The 10569-nt window shown below is 40.0% G+C and overlaps 1 protein-coding gene across 1 annotated transcript; it reads left to right on the forward strand.

Moving 5' to 3' along the window:
• The first annotated feature begins 5992 nt into the window (after window positions 1-5992).
• On the forward strand, window positions 5993-6727 carry LOC147940250 (uncharacterized). The gene has a single exon (XM_087461223.1). It carries the CDS (start codon window positions 5993-5995, stop codon window positions 6725-6727), a length of 735 nt encoding a protein of 244 aa, XP_087317349.1.
• The last annotated feature ends 3842 nt before the right edge of the window (window positions 6728-10569 follow it).

The following is a 10569-nucleotide window of genomic DNA, read 5'->3' on the forward strand; positions in this document are numbered from 1 at the left end:
GTATAAAAATAGTTATGTTTGTTGTTTGTTTTTATTTTAATTTTTGAACATGTTTGGTGAAAGTTTTTTAATACGACCCGTGCTTAGGTAAGATTTTATTTTCAACTGTACAATAAGATCTTGGAAATCACGATTAAGTATGATAAATTGTCAAAATTTTAATCTTTTTTACGCCTAAGAGTATATTTTTATGCTTAACAGTACATATTTTGTAACAATACATGGAATACTAAAGATTTTGTTTAAAAATTGTATAAATTATTGGAATATTCTTATTAAGAGGATTCTTTGGGATATTATTAAGTGTATTCATATAGCCCACATATTGACTAATTAATGTATAACGTTTTTTTGTAACTAACCTATATTTAATCTATAACCTATTTGTAACCAACTTATAAAAATTATATAGTCTACCAAAAAAGGTTGTGTACTTCTGTTTTATTATATAGGGGATATGTAACCCAACTTTATTTCTTTTAAAGTTGTCATTTAATTTAGAAAATTTTAATTTTTGTGCACAAACTTATATTAACTTGCGGTTACAACACAAAGAAACCAATATAACTCGTAAGCATGGAGTCCACTTCTAGAAGATCAAACTTTGATATATAATCAAAATAGAAAACATAATGAAAATGCTGAAAACAAAAAAAAAAAAACATAATGAAAATAGGATAGTAGTTAAAATCGAAGATAATAATAGGATACCTTCAAAAGGGCTTAAGAAAAAGTTGTTTTGGCTACGAATTTTCTGCTCTCGAGTCTCGAGCCTTAGGAATCAGAGAAATACGATAGTTTATCAGCCATTCAAGGCGAGGGAACATGTCTTTGAGCTCTTAATGCTACAAAAGCTGAGCTTTTAATAACGTTCTCTAAAAAGTAGAAGTATGGTGGTAAGTTTCTCTACTAAAATGGATAGAGGTGATGAAAATGATCTCTGCAAATAAGTATAAGTTGGTAACAATGGTCTTTCCACACTAAGTTGAATCGAACCCAGATGGAGTCAACCAGTTTGGTCCCAATTCGAAGAGACTTGCAACATATTTGATTTTAGTTTCATTGAAAACGGGTAGAAAACAGCTTAACCCATCTCAGTAGGTTATAAGGCTTGTAATGCTTTCTGACTATGCTTGGGATAGCCGGATTGTTCTTTATCGAATTATCAAGTAAACGGTCTTGGACGAAACCCAACCCAAGTCTAGACTTCCCACATAGATGTTTTTTTGTTTTCTTCCGCGAGGCTCAAACTTTGAAAAGCTTTTGTAATTAAAATTAATTATCATCCTTTTCATCACTATCCAATAATGTTGTAGAATGTGATATAATGAAGCAAATCTTTACAAACTAACACATTTCCCATAATAATGTATTAATGTTGTCAAATGGGTTTAGCTGTGGGTGCCTGTAAGAAATAATTGTTTCTTTCTTGTTAATTTGATACTAAACCCCAAGAGAAAACATGTGGAATTACGTGTCATGTTTATCGTTTTGTCAAAGACGTAATGTCACAAACATTTGGACATGTATAACCTAATTTATCACGCGTTATCTTTCTCTTTCTAATTTGGACTCGATTACTTGATTTTCTCTAGCCGATCGATAAATGCGGTAGAGTTCTTCTTCTTCTGAAAAAATCGATTGACACATCTGCCTGTTGGTGACATTTTACGAGTTTAAAGATGAAGTTTAAAACGTTTGAAGAAAAAAAAAATTAACAGACGAAACAATATGCGATTCTAAATAAGGAAAAGCGACACAATAGGCGATTATAGGGTTTAAAGAGTATCCTTCACGCTAGGGTTAGTGTGTCGGCTACCGCCGGTGAGCCTTCATGTCGGAGGTGGATCCTTCGGGTTCCCCACCAGGAGTTGGGTCCTCTTCACAAAATAAGCAACATTTGTATGCAGCTGTGGTGACTAAGCGAACATCGCTTAAGAAACACGATTATGAAGTTAGTTTGCTTGATGGAGTTCCAACTATTGCGGTTCCTGATGCGGTGCTTCAGGGTTTGGTTCCCCTGTGGGATGATTTTCTGGTGGGTTAGTTTCCTTCTGCGGCTCCACACGTTGCGAAGATTCATGTGATTGTCAATAAGATCTGGCCTCTTGGTGATAAATCTGTTCGAATAGATGTTTATGAGAACTCTGCAACCTCAGTCCGGTTTCGCATTCGTGTTGAGACCACGAGGCTGCAAGTTTTACGTAGAGGAATGTGGAATATTGCGGGTGTACCTATGATGATGGCTAAATGGTCTCTCCTTCCGGAAGATGCACAGCTAGTGATATCCTCGATGCCCTTGTGGGTAACTTTGAAGAACGTCCCCCACTCTCTGTTTTCTTGGGAGGGTCTTGGATTCTTAACTAGTGTAATTGGTACTCCTATTCGGTTGCATCCGGACACCAAGCTGTGTTGAAAGTTTGATGAGGCAAAAGTATTTGTGGAAGTCAATCTAACCAAAACCTTACTTGCCACGTTTCGATTTCAAATGTCGAAGGAGGAGGATGTAATTGTGGAGTTTTTGTATCCTTGGCTCCCTCCGCGATGTTCTCGCTGTCACATGTGGGGGCAAGCTAGCGATGGTTGTGTGACCGCTCCAGTATCGCCAAAACAGGTATCTGAAACTGTTCTTGAAGAAGGGGAAATAGCTTCTCCAACAAAGGTTCACGAGCCAGAGGTTACCTCTCCGGTTACGGTTGAGCAGTCTACAACTCTGACTCTCGAGGGAACGAGTCAAATAACTCCACCTTAAGAGGATGCTACTGCAGGTTGGTCTGTTGTATCCCCCGGAAAGGGATGTAAGAGTGCTGACAAAACTCGTAGTCCTTCTGCTGTAGGTTAAGGCACTCTACTAGGTTCTTCTAGATTCTCTGTTTTGGGGGATACAGAAGATGTTGGTGAGTCAGAGACTGCAATTGCAGTAGCTACGGTCGATCACCAAATCTCAGTTACTGGTACGGATACTGCAGGGACAACACCGGTTCCCGTTAAGCAGGTTCCTATGGTGGAGGTCCCAATTCGAGCTTCATTATCGCGACAATCAAAACAACACAAGACGACTTCAGAGTCTTCTTCTCAGCAAGCTAGGGGGTTTCCTTCTGGCATATCGAGCAAGAAGAACTCCCGCAATCGTTATTAATGTCTGGTTTCTTCTGGAACATGCGTGGTTTTAATAAATAAAAAAAGTATTCTATTGTTCGTGACTAGGTGCAAACAGAGTCCTTGCAGTTTGGATGTTTACTTGAAACACGTGTTCAGGAAGATAAGGCCCCTCGGATCATCTCTTCTGTGTTCCGTGGCTGGTCATCGATGACAAATTATGAGTTTAATCTTCTAGGGAGGATTTGGGTGGTATGGAAGGATGATGTGAGAGTAACCCCAATTTTTAAGAGCGGTCAGGTTGTCACCTGCTCTGTTTTATTACCTGGGAATACTATGGAGTTTTTTGTATCTTTTGTCTATGCATACAATCTGGCTGAACAAGGAGAGAGCTTTGGGAGGATCTCAAACATCATTTTGATTCTCCCCTGTTTGCTAATAAGGCTTGGCTGATTGCAGGTGATTTTAATGAAATCCTTGATGGTGAAGAGCACTCTAATTACGAGCATGATCCTTCTGTCACATCTGGCATGAGAGATTTTCAGAATGTCGTTCGTCATTGTGCTTTAGTGGATATGCACTCTCATGGTCCTCTGTTCACGTGGGAGAATAGGAGAGACGAGGGTCTTGTTTGTAAGAAATTGGATCGTATACTGGTTAGTGAAGCTTGGTGTCGATTTTTTGTGGATTCCTATGGGGTTTTCGAATCCGGGCGATGCTCTGACCATCTACGATGTAGATTTTCGGTGGGGAATCAACTTGGTAAGCCAAGGGGACCTTTCAAGTTTTCAAATGCTATTCTGTCATTTCCAGAGTTTCTGCCCACGATGCAGTCTTTTTGGGACAGCACAAGCAGTCTATACCACTCTACCTCTGCGATGTTTCTCTTTTCTAAGAAGCTGAAGGCACTAAAACCACTTTTGCGGTCTTTAGGTCGCCAAAAACTTAGTAACCTATCCGAGCAGGTGGTAGATGCTCACAAAACCCTTTGTGAATGTCAAGTCACTACACTCGCTAACCCAACGGTTGCAGCGGAGGAGGCTGAGAAGCAGGCTTTCCAGCGATGGGATCTTGTTTCTGATTTGGAGGAGAGTTTTTTAAAGCAACGATCCAAGTTGCATTGGCTATTGGTGGGTGAAAAGAACAACAAGTTTTTTTCACAATGCTCTCAAGTCTCGACAATGTCATAATGCAATCCGTGAGATACTCTGTAGTGATGGTACCATTGTCAAAACACAACCAGAGCTTAAAATAGAGGCAGTACGTTTTTTCGAGGAGTTCCTCAGGCACACACCACCAGATTATGAGTGTATGAGTGTTGATCAGCCTGCGGAATTGATGACATTTCGCTGTTCCACTGCAGAACACGAGGGTTTACTGAAGGCGGTTTCGGCAGATGAGATTCGTCAAACTCTGTTTAAGATGCCGGTGAGTAAAGCGCCTGGACCGGACGACTACACGGTTGAATTCTTTAAGCAAGCATGGCCGATCTTGGGATCAGATTTTGTCATTGCTGTTCAATCCTTTTTCCTCAAAGGTTTCCTTCCTAAAGGTGTCAATTCGACTAACTTGACTCTTATACCTAAGAAGACTGCTTCTAAGGAAATGAAGGACTACCGTCCTATTTTCTGCTGTAATGTGTTATACAAGGTAGTCTCCAAGATTCTTGCTAATCGTCTAAAGGTTATTTTACCTTCCTTCATTGCTCCAAATCAGTCAGCTTTCTTTAAGGATAGACTTATGATGGAAAACCTTTTGCTAGCATCAAAGTTGGTTAAAGATTATCATAAGGAATCTATTTCTCCTTGGTGTGTGATGAAGATTGATATCTTCAAGGCGTTTGACTCTGTACAATGGCCATTTTTAATTAATATTCTCAAGGCAATTAATATCCCTACTGAATTCATTCACTGGATTGAGCTCTGCACTAATATGGCTTCCTTCTCTGTCCAAGTGAACGGAGAACTAGCGGGTTATTTCCAAAGTACAAGAGGATTGAGACAAGGTTGTTTCCTGTCCCCGTACCTCTTTGTCATCTGTATGAATGTTCTGTCTCTTATGCTCGATAAGGCTGCAGCTGATCGAAACATAGGCTATCATCCTCGCTGCAAAACTATGAGTCTCACTCATCTCTGTTTTTCAGATGATATTCTCGTTTTCTCTGACGGAAGCTCACACTCTGTTTAAGAAACTTTAGCTGTTTTCGACAAGTTTGCAGTCATCTCTGGTCTCAAAATCAGCTTGGAGAAATCTACGGTTGGCTCTCTTCCTGTGCGGTATTTGGGGCTCCCCCTCCTCATACGTTGTATGACACATTCGGACTATTTACCACTCATTGAGCATATCCGCTTAAGAATCACCTCATGGACGGGTCGGTTCTTGTCTTTTGCGGGCAAACTTCATTTAATCAAATCTGTGCTTTCAAGTCTCACCAAATTTTGGCTCTCTGCTCTTCTTCTGCCAAAAGAGTGTCTTCAGGAGATTGATAGCCTTTTCTCGGATTTCCTGTGGTCTGTACCAGACCTTAGTTCGAGGAAGGCTAAGATATCTTGGCTTGACGTGTGTAAACCGAAGTCTGAGGGTGGTTTGGGACTTCATCGTTTGCGAGACACAAATACAGTGTGCATTTTGAAACTCATCTGGCGACTTGTGTCGGCTGGCAATTCCCTTAGGGTTAACTAGGTCCGACGAAACTTGATCAGAACTGGTTCCTTTTCGTCAGTTAATGAGAAGAGTGTTGGGGGTTCTTGGATGTGGAAGAAGATTTTGATATCGAGCACTTCCTGCGAGTTTACATAAGAAAGAGGTGACCCTCAGTACTTCCTTCTGGTTCGATGATTGGAGCCCGCTTGGTCAACTGTTTGGGAAACTTGGGCAACGTGGTAGTATTGATATGGGAATCCCGCAGCAAAGTACTGTGGCAGAGGCACTTTTGCATCGGAGACGTCGGCACCGGGTAGACATTTTGAACCAACTTGAAGATGTGCTTGACTCTCTTCGTGTATCAGTGCACCCAACTGGTTATGATCGACCTCTTTGGAAACAAAAGAACGACTCTTTTAAGAGTAAATTTCTCTCGCATGATACTTGGTTTTTGATAAGGCAACCAAACCCTACCTGCGAATGGTATGCACATGTTTGGTTTCCCCACTCAACGCCCAAATTCTCTTTTATATCCTGGCTTGCTTTCCAAAACAGACTCTCCACTGGTGACAAATTGGTTCAATGGAACGCTACTGCGAATGGATCTTGTGTCCTCTGTCAGGGACATGGGGAAACAAGATATCATATTTTCTTCTCATGCACGTACTCCTCTCATGTCTGGTCTGCGCTGGCTCAAGGGTTACTCGGTGTCCGGTTTACCATGAACTGGGCAGCCTTGGTCCCTCTGCTTCTTGACTCGTCCACTCCACGGCTCCACACTTTTGTTCTCCAGTATGTCTTCCAGGCTGTTCTGTATGACATTTGGAGGGAACGTAATGCCCGACGACATGGGGAAGCTCCCACTCCACCTATCAATCTCTTCAAGCTCATTGCCAAGCATGTCCGTAATCGCTTGCTCACTCTGGTAACCACCTCCGGCTATGAGGGTGGTCTTCAGTATTGGTTTCAAACACATCCCATCTAATCAATCTCTGGGTGGTTTTCAAATGTTTTAACTAAATTACTTTTTCACGTTTAAAGCTGTAAACTCTTTTGGACCACAATCTTTTTTTTTGGTGAATATATTTTAACATTCATACAAATAAAAAAAGAAGTTTAAAACGTTTGCTAGAGTTTATGATTTTTGGATAAAAGTTAATACGACACAATTTAGGGACAATTTATTCAAAACTAATAATAATAAAAAAAAAAACTGACAATTCAAATGTTTTTCTACAACCAAACACAAAGTTCTGAAATTTTTCCATTTTCCGAAAATAAACTCTCACAAGTTTTGCGTCACTACGAAGCCTGTAATGATCACACCGACAATAGCTTTAAGGATTTGGTGTTTATTAGGGTTAATATTTTGCACTTAAAAATTTATGTTTTAACGAGGACTGAGACGGCAGTTAGGGTTTATGATATATATATGTATATATATATATGTCAATTAAGATCCAAATGCAATAAGATTCCCCACGTACGGGAAAGACTCTATAGTCTACAAGGAAGGTCTTCTGTTTGAGTTTGTACATGCAGTACGTGTTAATCGCACGTGAGAGTGAAGAAGCTGAAGCGTTAGTTTATCAACCCTATCCCTCTTCTTTGTTCATTATCGATTTCGTTTTGTAACAGAAGAGAGAGAGAGTAATAAACTTGTGCTTAGTGGTTTCCGGAGAGATTCCTCCGTCAAGACATAGGGGTCCGATTTGGGGCAGAACTCGTAAAAGTCTTGGTGTTCTTTCTTTTAAGTTCTTACACACTAGAGTCGTGAGAGATCGGTGAGGTGATTCATGGAACGATTTGGACTTAGAATCGTACAATTGGTATTAGAGCGACGATTGATAACGGTGGATCTGAGTCGTTGCGAGGATGACAAATTCAAAGGTCAAAGTATCAATGTTCGATCTAGCGATTTCTCTCTCTGGAAGACGCGTATGTTTGCGCATTTGAGAATCCTTGGCTTGAAGAATGCGTTGGTGGAGCAAGAGGCACTTCCGTCACTGTCAGAAGCGAACGAAGTTGATCCGGCAAAGAACAAGAAGCAGATCGAAGAGGAATCGGAAAGGATCGCTCAGAGTGAGAAAGCAATGGGCATCATCTTCCTCAACGTTGACAATGAGGTCTTGAGGATTATTGATCAGTGTACTACAGCTGCGGAGGTGTGGTCGCTTCTTAAGCGTTTGTATTTGGTAAAGACTTTTCTGAGCATAGTCTATCTGCAGCTCAAGGTGTACAATTATATAATGCAAGATTCGAGATCCCTTGATGATAATATTGATGAGTTCTTGAAGATGATATCGGACCTGTGTAATCTTCAAATTCAGGTTCCAGATGAGGTACAAGCAATATTGATATGTTCTTTTTTGGATAGGTATGAGATGTTAAAGGAGACATTGAAATATGGTAGAGAAGGGATCAAGCTATAGGATGTAGTTAGTGCTGCTAAGTTTAAAGAGTTGGAGTTAATGGATAACAATGATAGTAGGACTGTCGCTGAAGGGCTGTATGTCAGAGGAAGGTCAGAAACCAGAGGGAATCAGTCTGGAAAAGGAAATAACATATCAAGGTGGCAAGAAGATCTGTTGGATATGCGGCAAGGAAGGACATTATACGAAGCAGTGCTACAAGAGGTTAGAGAAGAACAAGTAGAAGGGTCAGTCACAAGGCACTGGCGAGTTAGCTTTAGCCACAAATGATGCTCAAGATCTGCTGGGATTGATTGCGTCAAAGGTTAACTTAAGTGAAGACAGATTGGATTAGAATGAGTGGATCATGGATACCAAGTGTTCATTTCATATGACATCCATGAGGATATTGTTCATTGAGTTTCAAGAGGTGAATACAAGAAAGGTTAGAATGTCGAACAACTCGTTCTCGGAGGTAAAAGGTATTGATAAGATACAGTTTGAGAATCCTGATGGCACCACATTTTTATTACATGGTGTGAGATACATGCCAGAGATCTCCAGGAATCTGATATCACTGGGAACCTTTGAAGCTAAGGGATGCGAGTTTCGAGGTGGCAATAGGGTCTTGAAGGTTGTCAAAGGGTGCACTATATTCATGAAAGGAACAAGGATAACTTCTCTCTACATCTTTCATGGAATAGAAAGAACATCAGAATCTTCATTGGTGGAGTCTGGTAACAAGGTGTAAGATCAGACGCGGCTATGGCACAATAGACTTGGACATATGGGGAAAAAAGGTATGGATGAGCTAGCCAAGAAAGGATGTTTTGGCAAGGATAAGGTTTCCAGTCTCACATTCTGTGAAGACCGTGTGTTCGGGAAGTCACACAAGGTTGGTTTTGGAGTAGCGCAACATGTTACAAAAAATAAAGTGGACTATGTTTACTCTGACTTATGGGGGTCTCCTGACATACTGACAGTTTAAGAAAGTGTCAATATTTCATGTCTTTTACTGATGATTGGTATCAGAAGGTATGAATTTACTTTTTGAAAACTAAGGACGAAGCATTCGAAAAATTTGTTCAGTGGAAGAAGATGGTTGAGGTACAAAGTGAGAGAAAAGTAAAGAGGCTGCGTACTGATAATGGTATGGACTTCTGTTATCAAAGATTTGATGAATACTGCAAGGAGGAAGGATTCATTAGGCATAGGACGTGTGCCTACACGCCACAAGAGAATAGAGTAGCAGAGAGGCTTAGCAGGACTATTTTGTATAAAGTTAGAAGCATGCTCAATGAGAGTGGCTTGAGGCAAAGATTCTGGGCAGAAGCTGCTTCGACTTCTGTGTATCTGACTAACATAACTCCATCTTCTGTAATAGACTTCCAAATTCAAGAAGAAAGGTGGACATCAGTGGTTTTCGACCTGTCAGGTTTGAGAAGGTTAGGAAGTTTAGTGTTTTCTCATTCAAATGAAGGGAAGCTAAACCCAAGGGCCAAGAAAGGCATTTTTACGGGTTATCCAGAAGGGGTGAAGGGGTTCAGAGTTTGGTTGTTAGAAGAAAAGAAGTGTGATATATCATGGTTTTTGGTGTTTTTAGCCATGATATAAGTCTTATTTATAGTCTTTTTGGTGTTTTTAGAGACTTTTTGAGTCTCTGCAGGTTTAGCTACGTCTTGGACTTATTTGTAGATTTTGGAGCATTTTGGAGCACAGGGAGAAACAGCATCGAAGAATCAAACTCGGAGACCAAAATTGGTGTAGAGCATCGATCAATGCAGACCTTGTGTCGAGCGACACGTCATTCTGACGGCAATTGAAAATCTAATCTTTTTCAAGTTCAGAAGATTTCTAAATTCGTCCTAGAAGTTTTCTTTATATTCAATTAAGGCCCCAAGACGTGTTTTACACTATATATATAGAGGATTTCTAGGTAATTGTTTAGACCTATGCTTTATTTCCCTGCAACTTTTGAGAGAGAGCTTTTGGAGAGAAGAATCAAGACTCTTTCAGAGAAGATTCAGAACTCTTTTACTCATTCTATTAATTTCTTAAAGACATCTTTTTTATTCATGATGTTTATTTTATTCACCATATCTGAGTAGATCTCTTGTTAGGTTTAGGATTTTCAAAGGAATTCATGAATTGGTAGGTTATCGGAGTGTTAGGATAATAATTATAGAGTTCTCCATCTAAATTGGTTATTGTGTATTCTAGAGTAGCGAGAGTAACCTATAATCTGATCTTAGGTTAATTGGTAGACATGAGAGTGCTATAGATTTCTTGAAATAATCTTAGATGAGCAAAATACCTATTTGCAAAGAGATTTGGTTTAGGGATTTTGTGAACTTATCAAACCTGTATTTAAAGCTAGTTTAATCATTAGGATTTGCAAAGAGATTTGGAATTCTAT

Source organism: Camelina sativa, chromosome 8 (genome assembly GCF_030686135.1).
Source record: "Camelina sativa cultivar CO46 ecotype springtype chromosome 8, ASM3068613v1".
In the NCBI taxonomy this organism is placed as follows: domain Eukaryota; kingdom Viridiplantae; phylum Streptophyta; class Magnoliopsida; order Brassicales; family Brassicaceae; genus Camelina; species Camelina sativa.

Bases quoted from the DNA above. Each gene is read 5' to 3' on its own strand.
- LOC147940250 (XM_087461223.1), top strand. From the start codon at position 5,993: ATGGGAATCCCGCAGCAAAGTACTGTGGCAGAGGCACTTTTGCATCGG.